The sequence below is a fragment of the Saimiri boliviensis genome, chromosome 5, assembly GCF_048565385.1.
Source record: "Saimiri boliviensis isolate mSaiBol1 chromosome 5, mSaiBol1.pri, whole genome shotgun sequence".
Lineage (NCBI taxonomy): Eukaryota > Metazoa > Chordata > Mammalia > Primates > Cebidae > Saimiri > Saimiri boliviensis.
Window position 1 is genome coordinate 14244482 of NC_133453.1, and position 19554 is coordinate 14264035.

At 41.0% G+C, this 19554-nt stretch overlaps 1 protein-coding gene across 1 annotated transcript in view; it reads left to right on the plus strand.

The window, feature by feature from the left end:
• The first annotated feature begins 220 nt into the window (after nt 1-220).
• Nucleotides 221-19554, plus strand: part of COL4A4 (collagen type IV alpha 4 chain) — a 140384-nt gene continuing 121050 nt past the window's right edge. The window contains exons 1-4 of the mRNA XM_074400162.1: nt 221-244; nt 2995-3059; nt 5916-5958; nt 10169-10246. Coding sequence (XP_074256263.1) covers nt 221-244; nt 2995-3059; nt 5916-5958; nt 10169-10246 — 210 coding nt within the window. The remainder of the gene's footprint in view (nt 245-2994; nt 3060-5915; nt 5959-10168; nt 10247-19554) is intronic.

Here is a 19554-nt window from a genome sequence, read left to right on the forward strand (position 1 = left end):
GTTTGCAGTTCACAAAATGCAGTCACGTGTTATCCACAACCACCTAAGAGGGTTTCTCCTTTGCCCAGCATATATTCTGTCTCCTGCTGCCCTGTGAAGAGGTATCTTCTGCCATGATTGTAAATTTCCTGAGGCCGCCCCAACCATGCAGAACTGTGAGTCAATTTATCTCCTTTTTCCTTTTTAAATTACCCAGTCTCGGGTATTTCTTCATAGCAGCATGAGGATGGACGAATACAAAAGGGTAGGTACATAGTTTCAAAATTTTTATTATAAGAGAATTCTTAGTAGAAGAACATAGAAGTCCAAAGATAGCTAAGCTGGAGTGTCACTAGGAAGAAGGTCTGCGTACTGGAGTCAACAAACTGGTTCTGCCACTTACTAACCTTGTGACTTTGCACAATTACTTAAACTGATTCAGTTTTTTTTCCTGCACAATGAAAATAATAATTTTCTTAATAAATCATGGTGAGAATTAAGTAACTTGATGTCCTACATGTAATCAGTGTTCGTTTCTCTCTACTTTTCCCAAGGCCAGTTATTCCTCTCATTCGTTCTTCCTCCACTCCCCCACTTATAGTCAAAGTTAACCTCCTTTCATATCCCCTATTAAGTATACTTGATTTATATTCAAAAGGTCCCAAAGCATCTTCTATATGTTAATTTACCCAACCAATATATATTAGAGCACTTACTACCTTCCAGGCACTATGATGGCACTGGGGATACATCTGTGAATAAAAAGAGACAAAATTGCTATTGTCATAGATTTTATATGGTAACCAAGGGCATGTGATAAGAATGCATTGGCTATTCCTGGTGTCCTTTTATTGTTTTGCCTAGTGAGAGATAAGTTATGTTTCTGCAAATTGATCCATCCATCCATCTGCCTGTCCATCTGCCTATCTATCTGTCCATCCATCCATCCATCCATCTATCCATCCATCCATCCATCCATCCAATTAAAATGTATTGAGAAACTCCCAGGTGTTAGGACCACAGTCACACCTTCTTCCTCTGGAACTTGACCACAACACCACTCTATTTTCATAAAGTTCTCCTCTGTACAACATTTATCACGAGATGTGTGAATTTTATTTGTATCATATTTTTGGGATTAAAATGTAGATATCTCTGGTTTTTCTTTTACCTTTGACTGTCTTTCCTATTTGTTTAAAAATATCAAATGCAATTTGAATAATTCAAACAATCTGTGTTTTCCTTCCAAAACAAAAATTTGTTTTATTGGGATGTGCTTCTAGACAAGCTTGTCCAACCTGCCTCATTTCGTTGTTGTTCTGTTTTGTTTTGTTTTAGGATTTTAGCAGCCTGACACCATGATTTTTAGTTTCTGTCTCTAGTGATAAGCAGAAAAGAGAGATGAGGAAGGGGCTTTACTGGCCCAAAAAGAAATGGAAACTAGGAACCTATGACTGTAATCTCTCCCTTAGGCACCCCTGAGTGTGTAACTAAAACAAATTTAAAATTATGGATTTAGGGATAGGAAAAGATCTGGGTATTCAAAGTGATTCTGTTTCTGCTTGCTTTTGAAACTTTATTTTAGAATGTTGTCTACCACTTGCTTGGGAAACCAGTCTTTCATAAATACAGCATTGAATTAATTTACCCAGAATTTATCTAGAAATTTAAAAATAGTAATGTTGGACATTACTGGTTTCCTTATCTCTACCTAATTGTCATAGAGATAGGCCTTTTAAAGAAGCTAAAGTTTTTTAAAATGATACATTTCAATTATTTGAGCCAAATATATCTTTTATCAAAGAGTTTAAAATTTTTTTCTATATTTTATTGATAAAATTAAATTTATCTCAGTAAAAATATAATTCACAAGATAAAATAAAATTCACTATTTTAACTCTTTTAAAGTTTACAGTTCAGCAGTTTTTAGTATATTCATAATGTTGTACAGCCATAAACACTGCAATTACATCATCCCAAAAAGAAATTCTACCTCCCAATTCTTTCCTCTCCCAAACCTTGACAACTATCAATCAATTGTCTATCTGTATGGATTACCTACTCCGGACTTTCTATATAGATGGAGTCATAAAACATGTGACTTACTTCACTTGACATAATGTTTTAGAGATTCACTCATGTTATAGCACATAATCACTATTACACTCCTTTTTATGGCCCAATAGTATTCCATTGTATGGCTATACCACATTTTGCTTATTCATTCACCCATTGATGGACATGTGGGTTGTGTTCACCTTCTGGCTGTTATGAATAATGCTTCCATGAATATTCATGTGTAAGTTTGTGTGTGAACATGTGTTTTCAATTATTTTGGGCATATATCCAGGAGTAGAATTGCCAGATCGTATAACTTTTTGAGGAGCGGCCAAAAATATTTTCACAGTGGTTGTATCATTTTACATAAAAATCCTTTTATGTGTATTTGCTGTATGTGAATAAATATCCAAAAATGTATATTTGTATACTAGAAGTTTCCTTTTCCAGTTTCATAAAGTAAAAGAAGCATTTGAGTGAATTTTAACTTGCATGTTCAAGAGAAATAATTAAACAGAAGAAAATTCCACATAGCAAAATGAAGCAATTATTTATACATAAAAATGTATTTTATATTTAAAAATATATATTTTAAGAATATAACATGTACATAATTTTTCCATTTATCAAAATATATTTATGATATAGAAAGGGTTTGAGGATTTTTTTATTTCTGAAGATGAAAATGGATATTTATTCAGTTTAACCATCACGAAGGAAAGATTGTTACATCTAAAATTTGTTGACGTTACCATTTAGAAAATATTTCCATTACTATAAAAAATGAAAGTAATTATTTTTGACATTATAATGCATACTGTGTTTTAAGTGATACATTTATATTTAACAGGAACAGATTTTGACTCAGGACACAGAAACTCACTTGTCAACAAGAACCTTCTGGAAGAAAAGACTGGCAGAATAATTTTTAAGTACCAAGCCTTGCCTGTGATATAGTCTCTGCACATGGTGCTAATGAGGTGCTCTTTCAGACTGACCAAGGCCTTGGGCACAGGCCCCTGGTGAGTATCCTCAGTGCGACTGCCTGCTTTGATTTAGTAATTTTTACTCAATGTTTGTCCTATGGATAGAAATCATCTGAATGCTTAATATGTCAAAAAGCCAAATCATTCCAGAAGGCTAGAGGTTATATCTGCCATTTTGTGACTCATTTTTGTTATTGAACACCAACCATCTCAACTTTCCCTGAAATGCACCCACATAATCACCAAATGGGAAGCTGTACAAGGAAAGGCCCCAGATTCTTGCGCTCTTACTCACTAGCTTTGAATAGCAAAAACCTTACATGACCAAAGCCTCAGGGTCCCTATAACTCATAGAGTTAGGACGGAGCACTTCATACAGTACAGATTAATAACACCCCCAGTCCCCCACAGATGTCCACATCTTAATCTCTGGAATCTGAATATGTTATGTTACATAGCAAGAGATAATTAAAGCTACAGATAGAATTATGGTTGAGCTGACATTGAGATGGAGAAGTTGATCTGAGCTTATCTGGATGGGCCCAATATAATGACAAGGGTCCTTGGAAGTGAAGGAGAGAAGCAGGAGAATAGTCAGAGAAGGAGTTTTGATTACAAAAGCAGAGGCTAGTGGGATACAGCAAGAGAGATGCATTGGCTGTTGCTAGCTTTGAAGGTGGAAGGGGACCAAGAGCCAATGAATGTGGGCAGACTAGAATCTGGACGTGGCAAGGAATCAGATTTTTCCCTGCGTCCTCCAGAAGGAATACAGACAGCTCTGCCAAAACCTGGATTCTTGGCAGTGAGACCCATTTCAGATTTCTGACCTCCAGAAATATAAGATAATATATATGCATTGTTTTAAGCCTCTGAGTTTGTGGTAACATGTGACAGCAGCAATAGGAAAACAGGAAACCAATATGAGATTGTTTGATTAGACTCAAAAAGACATTGGGAGTTAACACAAGGAAATGTTAAATAGTGAAAAATACAAAAAGTTCTCAGGTTGATGAACAAGACATTATGGGGAGTGAAAGAAGAGAGGATGGTGGGAAGGAATACGGTCCAGTCTTACTGATTTGCAGTGGATGTAGAAGAAATGGAAAGGAATGTTAAATGCGTATTTTTTAAAAGAAAAAAAAGGAATGATATTTTAAAAAAAAATCCACAGTGGGAGAAAGAACAAATCCAGTACAGGATAAAGGGACTGTGAAGGAGCTTCAGACTTGACCCGAGCTGTCTCCCTCGGGGCCATTCTGTCTGCATTCTTTGGAGCATATTATCCAACTTTTCTAAGTCTGTTTGCTCTTCTATAAAAGGTTTAAGAAACATGCTGTACCTACAATCCTTAATGAGATTATATAAAGAGAAGCCACAATGGCTATAAAATGCAACATACCCTCCTTAAAAATGTCCAGTGTTAATAACTCATTGAACAAGCAAGAGTTGTAAATACACATTCAAACTGCTTTAAAACAGTTGATTCCTAGTGTTTCACACCTCCTTTATATTTTTCTCTTTATTTACTTGGTTACTACAATGAAAAGCCCACCTGGCTTGTATTGGAATTATCATGAGAACAGCTGGGGAGAGAGGGAACTTAGTGTGGGAGCCATTAAGCATGGGCTGAACCCAGTCACTCATCTCCTAGTCAGGGTCTCACCCAGACACACAGACCTGTAAACATCTGTGGTATTTGTCAGCCTCTCAGCACAAAAGGAAGAAGTAGAGGGAGAAGGAAGGCTCGCTTAGGACATGAGGTTTCAGAGAGGAGAAGGCTCTACACGAACAAAAGAACAAGGATGGCAGAGAAATCACAGCCCAGGACTGAGCCCCAGTTCTCCTAGTATCCTTCGGAACAGTGTGACCTGAATCTCTAACCACAGCTGTTTTAAGCGTTAAATGAGATGATGGATCCGGAAGCTGTTTGACAAATGTAAGGCCTGGAAAATAGGTGCAAATGTTTAGTGGGTTTTTTGTTTTGTTTTGTTTTGTTTTTGTTTTGAGACAGAGCCTCACTCTGTCTCCCAGGCTGGAGTGCAGTGGCACAATCTCGGCTCACTGCAACCTCTGCCTCCTGAGTTCAGGCGATTCTTCTACCTCAGCCTCTGGAGTAGCTGGGATTACAGGCGTGTGTCACCATATCCAGCAAATTTTTCTATTTTAGTAGAGATGGGGTTTCACCATGTTGGCCAGGCTGGTCTCGAACTCTTGACCTCAGGTGATCTGCCCACCTCGACCTCCCAAAATGCTGGGATTGCAGGCATGAGCCACTGTGCTCCGCTTTTTAATGGTCTTTTAAAATTGCATACCTCCTCTGTTACAATTTGTTTGTAATAATGAAATTACCCCAATTGGATTTCTGCCTTACTTATAAGGCCCTGGACTACATAACTTTTCCCTGACTATTCCATATTATTTCCCTTTTTCTCCAAACCATCCTCCCAGTCCGGTTAGGCCGTCTTCCATCCTCCCTCCTTCTAGCTGCTTCCACTAAATAGCATTTGGGATCCGCTGGTCTCTGTAGTGACTCTGTACAAAACTGCCTCCTTCCCTCTCTCCTGCAGTTTTCATTATAAGAATCATCTTCTTTCACTCGTCTATCCTTCTAGGTCTCACCCTCAGAGCGCCCTCACGGTCCCCAGTACAATGAGGACCACACAAGGGGTTCAACACATACTTCTTGACTGATTAAAAAGAGGAAAGGCAGCGATGGCAGCCAGAGAGCGGAAAACATGAATCTTGTCACTGATGGCAAGTCAGCCAGTGGAAGCAACCTGTTAGAAATAAAAAGTAGCTTTCTGGGATTAGATCCTTTACTCTTTTTCTTTTTAATTTGTTTCACATGAAAAGAAACCATTTAAATTAATCTGCATTTTTGTTTTTCTGTAGGTCATTTATACTCATTATCTTTTCTGTACATTATGTGTATGGGGTAAGTACATTCACTAGCTCCAGCTGCATTTTGAAAATTTGCTTTATTGAATGCATGATTTTTGTTATGCTTTCAAACAAATCACCCTCTAGGACTCAGTTTTCTCATCTATAAAATGGAAGATTGGACTAAATAAACTCTAAGATTTCTTTTATATTGCACAGTCAAGACTGCTTACCAAATTGCCTAGGTATCGGGGATTTCTCGATTTTAAAACTAACATAGCCCTTTCTTTAAATGTTTTTTTTGGAGACAGGCAGAAGGCAGCTGGGTCATTTCAAGATTAAATCAAGAAGTATAAGAATAATTTGAACATTGTAGCTCAGAAAAAAAATAAGCCCAGAACATTCTGTAATAAGCTCTTTCTTCTGCTTCCTCACCGAAGAGTTTCAGTTATTAAACTCACCCTCAGATGTGTCTGGGAAATTCCATGTGGCCTGCCTGCAACTCAGGTTGATCTTGAGACAACTGACTTGGTTTAAATCACTCTAGGGAACACATGCCTATCTGTTCATACTTTTTACCTTGGATTCACCCAGTGCAATTTCAGTGAGTCCAGTTATTGTAGGTCTTTTCAAAGCAAACCAAAATGCAACATTACCTTCTGTTCTCTTTTCCTACAAGTTGGGAACAGAAAACACCTGGATTAAAGAATGAGGAGCCAATGTTCTTGGCTCTGCCAGTGATTCATTCCTTAACCTATCTAAGACTCAGTTATCTCCTGTATTGAGTAGAGATGATAACACTTGCCAGCTTAGTTGACATGCATTTGAGAGCATCGCCTGAAATAATGAGTGGAAACAATACTGTAATATACACATGGGTATTTTTTCTATTTCCCTTACTTGATTTTTAAAAGTTTATTTTTGTGTTATATTCTTTTTTCTGTTATAAAAGTCTGTGGAGTCCTAGATTTTGCCTTTTTAGTTTTTTACATTCCATACAAGTAAATATAATTCCTGAACCAAAGATTTTTCTATGCCAGGCCCTCGTACCAGCTTGTGGTGTGCAGAGATTCTAGAGATTTCACACAGAGAGTGGCCATACTATCGTTGGATTTTAAAGGTGGCAATACCAATTGATGCCATGTCTGTGGGGAGCAGTTTGTCATTACCCATCTGGATTTTGAATGCCCATGCCTATTGACACAGGAATGTGTCTGTTTGGAAGTTGTCATACATGTTTATTCTGATTTATGCATACAGATAAATATGCCCAAGAATACTAATTTCAGGATAGTGTTCAGAATAGACAGAAAGAAGCTCCCTAAATTTTCTTCAACAACAACTGGTTAAACAAGCCATGGCATGTGGTCTGATGGACAGGCATATTACTTCAGAATGATTTTGAAGACTTTTGACTATGTGAAAACATTAAAATATAAAGCAATCCATCATTTGGATAAAAATGAAACAAATCCAGAATCATCAAAAGTGTGTTTGTACACATTTGTGCATGTGTGTGCCCATGTGCTCATTTGCCTCTGTGTGTGTGTGTGTGTGTGTGTGTATGTGTGTGTGTGTGTGTGTGAATGAGATCATTATATGAATATGCTTATTAATGCCCAGGCACCAATTTGTAAAAAATTATCCTATATAGGAGGGAACTTGTGGCCAGTGTTGAAAGAGGACATTTCTTTTTCTGTTATACTCTTTTGCACCATTTGAATTTTTAAAATTATGTGCCTATATTTTATTTGTTTTTCAAGAAAGAAAATGGAAGTACAAGACGTTAATAACTTCTTTGTTTGAAAAAAAAATCTTTTTTTGAGACAAGGTCTCACTCTGTTGCCCAGGCTGGAGTATAGTGGTGCGATCTATTTTCCCACCCCAGCCTCCCAAGTAGCTGGGATTCCAGACACGCACCACTACATCTGGCTAATTTTTTTTGTATTTTTAGTAGAGATGGGGATTCACCATGTTGGGCAGGCTGGTCTCAAACTCCTAGCCTCAAGTGATCTGCCTGCCTCACCCTCCTAAAGTGCTGGGATTACAGGTGTGAGCCACCACACCCAGCCTTTGAACTTTTCTATGTGACAAATATATGTTTAAAAATATCTGAGGTAAGGTAGATAGTGACTTTTCCTTTTTTCCTGTTTGAAGAAGGGTAACATTAGTTTCCGAGAGTGTGAATGTATTCCCAGTATATGTGGTTCATACTTTGAATGTTTAATTGTTTGAAATATTGTATTTATCTTTTAAAATTGATTTATATAATCTATTTTTGAGGCGTAGACCTCTATAAACTTACCCTCCTCTTTTACATATTTACTGGGGAAGGCTCACGTCGAAGAACTTTGCAGAGGCTAAAATCACCTCTTGGTATGTGACTATTTCTGTTTTTTTTTTTTTTTTTAGAATCTGCTAATCTATTTTAAACTGATTCTTTCCTGAAACATAATTTTGCTGCAAACATCTCAGTGATGCTTGGCAAAAATAAGCAAAGAAATAATAATAACAAACTTGTGCTTATTATCAAACCATCTAATCAACTGACCTTACTTTTTTCCTCTAGTTGTTTTGATATTTCAGTGAACACATAGTAATGGAGCCCAACCTTAAATGAACCCAAGTATTTGGTCTAGTTACTTTAAGTGCTTTCATGCTGTCCCGACCTGGCCCTGGGTATTTAATTTTTTTTTAACCTTATCAGGGTGTTGAACTTAATATTTCTGCATTTAGAGATAACAATGTTACTCAAAACTGAAGAGCCATATATTTCTGAAACTTCAAATACATTTTTAAACTTAAATTATCTAATTGCTTGGCTCTTGTCAAGCTTTAAATTCTTGTGTGCTTTTAATAATCCAAGAGAATATTGTTTATAAAGATGTCTTTTTAAAATTAATGCTTAAAGATATTTTCTTTTGTATTGTGTCTGAGCATATTGTTCTCCAAAAAATAAGTCTGAATTGTGTGATTGAAAAGAAAAAAGATATATGCTGGATAGACTTTTTTCCCTCCCGTACACATGCATCTGTTCATATATATGTATACATGTATGTATATTCACATATATACATACGTATTCATATGCGTTCACACATACATATGTATATATGTCTTCTATGAGAACTATAAATATCAATTTCATTGTTTTATGTTTTTCCATTATACATTGATCTAAAGGCCTAAGTTGATAGCCTTAAGTTTAAAAAGTTTGATCAGTCATGAAATTGTAAGGTCAATGCATAAATGTTGCAATGACGGCTAGACCACGTCATGAACCAGGCAAAGCTTATCTCTGATGCTTTCTTCATATTCTTATCCATGCCCTTGGGTCCTAGCACCTAGAGGTGCTTTTTCCTACATAGGGGCCTAAACCACCACTCCCTTTTTGCTGGCAGGCCCAGCCTGGGAATGCAGGCTCAGTGCTCATGTTCATTGCAGGGGCGTCATGGTGATTGCTGTTAAGGGATCTGCTTATGGAAATAGTACTCTGGGACTATGCTTTTGTATGGAAGTGGATGATGACTCTGGGTATAGGTGATTAGAATTGATGAGAACCAGGAGCTGATTCTTCCCAAAGGGCATGTGTTTGTGTTGGGGTGTATGTGTGTGTGTGTGTGTGTGTGCACGTGCATGTGTAGTGATGCTCTAAAGAGAGTGTTGAAATGCTTGCTAAAAGTGGGGAAAGGTCACATTATTCAAGTTCAGGAGTTTCTGTTTGACAAAGCATCTTGGAGTCTCAGCAAATTGTAGGAAGAACAATTTTAATTTTAAGCCCAAGGATGTGAAAGAGAATTGTTCTACAAAGGACAGTTCGATGAGGGAGGAGACACACCATAGCTGATCTTGTAGACAAAACAAAACGGGTCCTGAAAAAAAAAAAAAAGCCAAGCTTTTCATTTAAACTAGACTCCCTTGTCTATTTATGGGTTGCCTAACCACACACTTTACACTCTAAAACTGTTCATAACTTAATAAATTACCTAGAGAGACATTGCAGAAGATTCCAGTTAAAGCAAAACGACTTTAGAAGGAGACTTATTTTCCTTCAGCGTCCTCAGTTTTGGAAGCTTCTTGCTCATGTAATCAACCCTCCCTTTTAGTAATCCACTGTGTACATTCTCCGTCTTTGTGTATGTCAAAATTAGTCTTTCTTCTCATGAAGTCAAAGGTAAACCAAGAGTGCTTGTTATAATGTATGTATTATGTACGCAGTTAAATGATGACTCCTGGTATACTAAATAAGATGCTTCACTTTCCAGAGTGGAAAGAAGTACGTTGGTCCTTGCGGAGGGAGAGATTGCTCTGTTTGCCATTGCATTCCTGAAAAGGGGTCTCGGGTAAGTGATGTGAAAACTGATGTGGCAGCATTCCTGAATTTTGAGACCTTGTGAATATTAAGTAGTCTCAGATTCTTAGCAAATTTTAGTCCTCAATAATGTTTATGCATTTCACAGTCAATGTTTTTCACATTCTAATAAGCAATCTCAATTATATTAGGCAGCCTGGGCTTAGAAGACAGTCTAGGAAGCTGCGACTCACTCATTGTTTTATACGACACTAGTATTGTGAATTGTCCTATGGGGAAGGGTCCTGGTGTCAAATGGTACCCACTGGGTCGCCATCCTGAAATATGGCATTTTAAAGGCTCTAAGAAGTACTGAACTTGGTGGGAAAGAATTTGAGTTTGTTTGTCTTTACAGATAGTTGACTTGGTAGAAAAAAAATCTGAGTTTGTCTTTCCAGACAGGATTCTTTCTTGGATCATACCGATTTAAACATGTGGCACGGTGTTTTAATGAAGGGATAGCTATATTTTTTGCATGCTTATTATGTGCCAGGCACTGTTCTATGAGTTCAAAATGCTTTAGCTCATTAATTTCTCACAAGAACTTTCTTAGGATTCCACCTTTGCAGTGCAGGAGACCGAAGCCCAGGAAAGTTAGTGTCTTGCTCAGGTCCACCCAGACGGTGGCGTTGTTGACCACGCTAGATTCCCTGTTCTTGAACATTTATTAATGTCTGCAGCATATTCTGACAGCAGCCCACTAATTTATTTGTGATGGAATATTAGATCAAACAATTCTTTAATTACAATGACTCCCCCAATCTCACAAGAGAGGAGTGTGTTATAGAAGTTTTGGACAATTTTTGCGTCAGATCAGTGATTCATTTGAAATGTGTCCTCATCCATTCTTGCTGCTATAACAGAATACCACAGACTTGGTGGCTTAAAAGAAATGTATTTCTCACAGTCCAGGAGGGTGGGAACTCCAAGAGCAAGGTGCCGGCAGATCCAGTGTCTTGCTAAGGCCTGCTTCCTGTGCAGGTGGTGCCTTCTCATTGTTCCCTCAGACGGTGGAGAGAAAGAGCTCTCAGGGTTCCCATTAATAGGGTGATAATACAATTCATGATAACTCCACTCTGATTAATTACCTCCCAAAGATCCCATCTCCTCCTTCTATCACCTTGGGGGTTAGAATTTCAACATATGAATTTTGGGGCCCACAAACATTCAGTTTGTAACAGTGTTCAAGTCAATCATAGGGGCTGTACATGACATCCAAAAAGCACAGTACAGTAAGGAGGAGTCTACAAGGACATAAAACGCTCCTTTTCAGAGAGAAGGGACCACATATTTCGCCCATATTGTTTCCTCTTCACACGGCAGGTGTGCAATGAATTCCTTTGTTGACCTAAGGGGAGCAGCTACCTTACTGAGCATGTTATGACAGATCCCAATATTTAACCTGCTTTGTTCCTTCTTCAATACATAAAAAATTTTGGTCATCAGAATTTATCTTAAGCTTTTACTTTCCTATTTTTTTTTTTCTTTTTTAGATAGGTCTCAGTCTGTTACCCAGTTGGAATACATGATCTTGGCTCACTGTAGCCTCAAACTCTTGGGCTCAAGTGAGCCTCCCACCTCCGCCTCCCAATTGGCTGGGACTACAGGCATGTGCCGCTACTGTAGGCTAATTATTTTCTTGATTATTTTTTTGTAGAGGTGGAGTCTTGCTGTGTTTCCCAGGCTGGTCTTAAACTCCTGGTCTCAAGTGATCCTCCCTCCCTGGCTTCCCAAAGTCCTGGGCTTATGGGCAAGAGCCACGGTGTACAGCTGATCTTGAGCCACTTTCATAATATAATTTTAAAAGTGAAGCTTCAAGGAAACAAAGCCTTTGGCTTTTCTGCGTCAATGTGTACATTATATAGAAAAAAAGCCTGACTTTCGTGTGAGGTTTTTAATATAAATATACCAAGATTGTACAAATGCAAAACAACAACAACAACAACAACAACAACAACAACAACACCTCAGTGCCTCTGAATTTTATGACTTTGAGCTCGAAGCCCAAGAAAAATAGATTTGATCAGCTCTGTGGCAAGAAAGGGATGAGCAGACCACAAAACAAAGAGGATCAGTCACTTTGATAAAGGCACCTTGGTGGGTGCCCCAGTGTGAGAGTTGTTTACTCTCAGCCTCATTCTGCTAAAACTTGGCTCTCTGCTAAAACATAGCAGAAAGGAGGATCCAGCAAGTAGAGGTCAGAAGTGCTATTCAAGATCTTCCAATGCATAGGACAGTCCCCACACCAAAGAATTATCTATCCCAAATGCCAACTGTGCCAAGCTTCAGAAGCCCTGTTCTAATCTTACCACCACTCTGTGATGCAAGTATTATTATTTCCACCCTTCAGAGCAAGGAAATGGAATTCCCAACAATTCTAAATAACTTGCTAGGATGTGGAAGAGCCAGGAATCACACTCAGGTGTCTGGCTTCAACCCCAGCATTTATTCCACTGGCATGGAAAGATGATTACATGAAGGTACCAACTGCTAGGGGTTAGCATCAGTTCGTAAACTCAGGTTGCCACTTTAATCTGACCAAGCCTGGGTTTCTTCACATGTACCCCTATTGGTCATTCTCTTCTGTGTCCTTGGGCTGTTAAACAAGCACAAGCCATTACATGTTTAGACAATGCACTTTCCACCCTCTGAGGCAGTCTCTGGATAGTAAAGGCTCCTGGTCCTGAGCAGAGATTCTGTTGTGGGTGTCTCTGTGTCTGCATGGTCAGGGAGAGCTGTGTGTGCCACACCAGGGAGCCTCTGCCCTTCCTGGGATAGATGAGTTTTCCATGGGAAGGCTGCAAGTCGCTGTCACATTTTCCAGCCGAGGATTTGGGAGCATGGCTTGTGCATAACGGAAGGTGGTTTGGGAAGGCAGTGCCCTCAAGTCCTCAGCAGCCGGCCAGCTTCTGAGCTGCAGTGACATCTAAGTGGGACTATCAGAATAGGAATATACCCAATTCCTGAGGCTTGAGGGATCTGCCTGAGGCTGCACAGCCCAAGAGTAGCATAGTGGGGTATTCCTAAGAAGGAAAGGGTTTCTCTCATATGGGTTAATGCCCAGGTAGGTAGTTTTATCAACTCCTACATCAAAACTGCTGTGTCTAAAGCAATTGTTGCCAGGCAAGGCTGGTTCTGTGCTGAGGAACAGCCATGGTTTGCAATTTCACTGGAGAGGAGAGCTAGAGTTAGAGGTGGAGCTAGGACCATCAAAGGTGGAGAAACGTGTGGGGGCCTCCTTTGATGTCTGCAGAATAAAGTCCAGCCCCATCAATGTACCCCTGGAGGCCCACAGTCTAGCCCCAACATGAGTTTTCATCTGTAATCCCTGTTACTGCCCCTTTGATGCTTTCCAGCTGTAGCAGCTGGGCCACTCATTGACTCTCGAAGATCATCTGAGTATCTCCACTTCTCTGCGCTTTTCTGTTATGTCTTTCCTGTTCTTCTCAAAGGAGCTCAGTGCAGATGCCAAACCATGAGGCCTTTCTGCTCATCGCAGCCAGTGTCAATATCCCCTGCTGGGACCCCCTAGCAGGCTGCTTACTTCCTTCTATTCCATAGTACTTGTCCTGCCCTGCCCTGTAGCTCTGGCTGGATTTGAGTGTGAATATGCCTGACTTTACTGATTAGATTGCAAGCAGACACTCCTTGAAGGTGGTCATGAGAGCATATGTAAAACGTTGATCCTGACTCCTGACCCATTGTGGATGCCCTTGGAATATAGTTCGCCTACTTCACTTCTCCCCTTTGCAAACTGGGGGTCATTTTTTGTACTTTGAGATTATCACAGTAGACAGCACGTAACAGGCAGCTAACACTCATAAATTAACAAATTAAAATGTAGGGGCCAGGTACGGTGACTCACGCATATAATCCCAGCACTTTGGGAGGCCGAGGTGGGTGGATCACCTGAGGTCAGGAGTTTGAGAGCAGCCTGGCCAACATGGTGAAACCCAGTCTCTCCTAAAAATACAAAAAATTAGCCAGGTGTGGTGGCAGGTGCTTGTAATCGCAGCTACTCAAGAGGTTGAGGCAGGATAACCACTTGAACCCATGAGGCGGAGGTTACAGTGAGCCAATATCATGCCATTGTACTCCAGCCTGGTTGACAAGAGTGAAACTCTGTCTCAAAAAAAAAATTCAGATTCCAGAACGGACAGGATTTGGGAGCTGAGCTGGTGGTCAGGCCAGCATGCAGGGGCTCTGTAGGAGAATCTCCCATACCCAAGAGAAGAGGAGGATAGAATTAGTGGGGAGTCTCTTCCCCAACCCTAGACTTTCTTGCCACACACTAGCATTTAAGTGGTTATGACATGAGTAATCTCACATAGTTCAAATTCCCTTGTGAATTTCAGGTAGCACTTTGAGCAGCAGCAACAAACAAGAGGGTTGCAGCTCTTGGATCTTTTAAGGTATAGTGGCTCCAGGCTAAGGGGATGGGACTGGAGCTTGCCTCTGATCTTTTTCAGGTTCAGAGCCCTCATATGGGACAAGGGAATTTGTCCCAGAGGGGACTGGTCTGTCCCTCTTGGCTTTAGCAGCCCATGGTTCTGTGATATGGGGCGTGGGTTTTCATATATGACAGCTATTTAATTTATTTCCCTGAACATTTCATATGGCCCGTCTCTAAGGATGTGACTCAGGTGTTTCAGGAAGGATTTTCCATTATTCTTCATCAGATTCAAGGGAGGAAGCTCTTGGTGTTTAATAGTGGGATCTTGGCAGAGAAAATTACATGTCCTTAAAAATTAGGATGGGGCCTTTTGTAAATTCTACTTTAGTAATAAGGATGATAATAAAGACACTGTCCACAGATTTTTCCCCAGAATAAAACAGATCCATGTTGTTTTCCATTCAAGGAAGTTTAACAACTGTGAAATTAACAAAACCAATTGACGTGGTGGTTTTACAAACACGGAAGTCAAATGGCTTAAAAGTCAAGAATTGTCTTAGTTTTTCTGGTTTGAAAACCAAAATCAATCGTGAGTGAATAATTCTTTTGAGAATTTCAAATCACTAAAAAAATGCAAGTACGTCCCTTGCGATCTTATTCACTCATCCCTTATACTCCTAAGAGCTTGTGTTCCATGATAAAAATGGAATTTACTTGGGAAAGTTTAATTGCTCTTAACATTTTTCATTTCATTGAATTACTTGCACTTGGCGTTCAGTCTCATTATCACTCACACAGCTGTGTTTTAGGACACTTTCTACCTGTAGCCTGATAAATAGAACAATGATTTTTATGTGCCCAAAGTTCACTGAAGTCAATTGTGTTCCATTTTGATGTGAACAAGTTCCATTGACAATTGGAAGTTGGGAAAGTTGGTCTTTTTTCAACCCCTGAGCTTGTTGGGTTTGCTTTTTTGTTTTTCTTGCTACATCTTCCTGCTCCAGGAACTCTCTGGCTCATGTTGTCGCTATTGGAGAATTCCCTGGTAAATGACATCCCTGTCTGAGGTGGTAGACTCATACGCCCTTGGGGTACAGCTGGTGACCTGAATGTGGTAATGGGGTGTGGAGGTGCTCAGGACGGGACCACTGGGAGCTGGACAGTGCATTTGTGATTTAAAGGCATCAGAGTTCAGTTTTTTTTGTTTTTGTTTTTGTTTTTTTCAACCTAGTGTCTAGCAATTAAACACACTTCCAGTAAAATTCAGCCCATCAGCTTCCAGTTTACAATTTGGGCTTAGCTTGTTAAAGTGTCCGCCCGCGTCAAGAACAGGAACCTTGATTTCTGAAGAATGGAACATTTAAAAAAGTTAAAGGCTGAATGAACCTCCAGCTATAGGATGTCCGTGTAGGTGCTTGAGTAAGGACTTCCTTCCTTCCTTCCTTCCTTCCTTCCTTCCCTCCCTCCCTCCCTCCCTCCCTCCCTCCCTCTCTTTCCCCTTCCCTTCCCTTCCCCTCTCCCCACTCCCCTCTCCTCCCCTTTCCCATCCCTTCCCTTCCATAGGAGAACCTCCCCACTGCTCCCTTCCCTTCTCCCCTCCTCTTCCCTGTCCTCCTCTTCCCTCCCCTCCCCCCTCCCCTCTCCTTTCCTTTCCTTCCTTCCTTTTCTTCAGATGGAGTCTCTTTCTCCCAGGCTGGAGTATTGTGGTGCTGTCTCGGCTCGCTGCAATCTCCACCTCCCAGGTTCAAGTGATTCTCTTGCTTTAGCCTTCTGAATAGCTGGGATTACAGGCACCCCCACCATGCCTGGCTAATTTTTATATTTTTAGTAGAGTCGAGGTTTTGCCATGTTGGCCAGCCTGGTCTTGAACTCCTGACCGCAGGTGATCCACCCACCTCAGCCTCCCAAAGTGCTGGGATTACAGGCATGAGCCACCACGCCTGGTCTTGAGTAAGGATTTCTGAACAGGGTTTGGGAGGCCCAGAGAGTAAACGAAGGATCCCTGCCTATCATTTAATGCTATTTGGCCTATTAATAAATTGTAGTAGAAGCTGCAGCAGCAGCTGATGTCTATATGGAAAAATAACCCCAACTGACTAACATCATTTCAGTAGGCTGAGAAATATCTCTTTAAATCCAGTATCTGTGCATGAGAAGAGAGAGAAGAAGCTTTTATCTGCCTACTACATTGTAGAATGTATAACTTATTTTCCAAACAGACCAAGTCTACGTATAGAGCTAACATGACAGATTCTGCCCTGGGATTCCTCTTTGCGGTTTGGGTCTGAAGGCAGGTTTGGGCACATCTGTCCTGGTCAGTCACCTCATTAACTTGTCAGTGATTGGCAGCAGGGCCTTTGGTCTTCTCATGTGGAGTTCAATTCCATAGCAACAGCTGCCAAGCCGCGTGACCCAGCGTGACCCAGGCCAGGCTGGTGCAGAGCTCAGCAAATGCGGGCCGTGCTGAACTCCAGAGGAGCAAGGTCATCACCAGCGCCTGGCAGCCTTGTTATTGGCAAGAAACAAGAGCTAGCGATACAGGCGCACTCAAAAGCAGTGCACAGTTTGGGAGAAATATTCTATTATATAGGAAAATAGAAAGGGTGGAGTATAAGAATTCCTCTTTAGTACAAATATAACATCTGACTGATTAGCTAAGGTGAGGAATTATAAAGGCTTTAGGAAAGAAAAGCAAATTTCTCCTTTCCAACAATTATATTCAATAATTTGCCAAGAAACCCACAGACAGCTGCCTCCAAGGTGCTTATTTTTCTTCTCTATAACACAATTTTTTTTTTTTTTTTTGGAATGGAGTCTTGCTCTGTCACCCAGGCTGGAGTGCAGTGGCGTGATCTGAGCTCACTGTAACCTCTACCTTCTGGGTTCAAGCGATTCTCCTGCCTCGGCCTCCTATGTAGCTGGGATTACAGGCCCACACCACCATGCCCAGCTAATTTTTAAATTTTTACTAGAGACAGTGTTTCACCATGTTGACCAGGCTGGTCTTGAACTCTTGGCCTCAAGAGATCTGCCCACCTCAACCTCCCAAAATGCTTGAATTACAGGCGTGAGCCACTGCACTCGGCCTCTATCACCCAATCTTAACTGCAACGAATAATAATACCAATAATAATACCTTTCCGTTTATTCAGCAAGTAACTATCGGGCACTCGCCACATGCCAGGCATCCAAACAGGCCATGGAGGCCTCAGTGATAGAGAAAAAAATCCCTGCAGCCTGGAGATCAGTGTGGAGCAGAGAGACAGACAAGACTCCCCCCTGGCCTCTATTCCTGGGTGCCTGATGAGCACCAGGCAGTCAGGTCAGAGAAAAGACAAAACAAAAGTCCTTGCTCCCTCCCCAGGCGGACAATTTGGTGCCCTGACTTGCTTTGCATGGGAGCATATTGCAGGTCAGGGCACAGGAAGTTGTGGATTAGCACTTGAGCTTGAACCTGGTGGAGTTAGAAGTCTCCTAGCCACAGCTTGGCGGAGGAGCCTTGCCAGTTGCCATGACTGTGTAACAAATGACCATACACGTGGCGGCTTAACACAATAGAAATGTGTTCTCTAGAGGCCAGAAGTCCAAAAGCAAGCTGCTAGCACTGCCAGGCTCTCTCCATGGTTCTGGGGGAGAATCTGCTCCTCGCCTCCTCCCACTTCTTGTGGCATTCCTTGGTTCCTGGTGGGATCTTGTTATTGTTATTGGCAGGAAATAAGCCTGTTATTGGCAAGAAGTAAGGGCCAGCGAAACAGGTGCAGTGAGTATATGAAGACCTCTTTAGTACAAATGTAACATCTGACTGATCAGCTAAGATGAGGAATTATTATAAAGGGTTTAAGAAAGAAAAGCAAATTTCTTCTTTCAAACAATTATATTCAACAATTTCCCAAGAAACCCACAAACAGCTGCCTCCAAGTTGCTTATTTTCTCTATAACACAATCTTACAATTTTCTTTCTTTCTTTCTTTTTTTTTTTTTTTTTTTGAGACAGAGTCTTGCTCTGTCACCCAGGCTGGAGTGCAGTGGTGTGATATTGGCTCACTGCAACCAGAGACAGAGTCTCTGCCTCTGCTTCACAACACCTGCTCCTCTGTGTGTCCACATCAACCTCCCTCTTCACCGTCTTTGGAAGCATGCATGTGGTAGTGTTTAAGGCCACCTAAATAACCTAGGAGAAACTCTTCTGCTCAAGACTTTATCGTGTCTTTTGCCATGTAAGGCAATAGTCATAGGCTCTGGAATTCAGACATTGAGTATCTTTTGTGTGTGTGTGGCACCATTCAGCTCCCTACAAATGTTCAGACAAGGGGAACAGCCTCTGCCCAGCCCCGAGGTGGGAAGGAGACAGGCTGGCATATTTGAGGGACTGAAACGCACCCAGAGAGAGGTTTGACCACAGTGGGTAAGGAACCCAGCAGCACGCAATCCCGCAGAAAAAGCAGACAGGTTTTCCTGCCTAATAAATCTTTCAAAGATTTTAAGAAGGGAAGAAGCAGGCTGGATTTACGTTATAAGGTGATCTGGTGCTGTTTGGAGAATGTGGCTGGTGGCAGGTAGGTGATGTTGGGTAAAACCTGTTACGAGGCTACTGTGGTCATGCAAGTGGAGGTCCTGGGGGCTTAGTGAGGGGTGAGTGTGGAGGGTAGGGAAGTGGATGGGACGTGGATGTGTTTGGGAGTCAGACTTGATAGGAATGAGGAGACTCTCGTGGGGCAGGCACGCGGGACTCCCAGAAGAGGAGTAAGCTGCTGTGTAGGTGGTGGTGCTACTCAGGCAGCACATTTCAGGGGTGGTCACGAGTCCAGATCTGGACTTGCAGAGCTTAAGGTCATTTGGCATGTGGCTGGTGCTCAGAAAGAAAGGTCTGGGCTAAGGAGGGACATGGAGGGATTCTTTGACTGTGG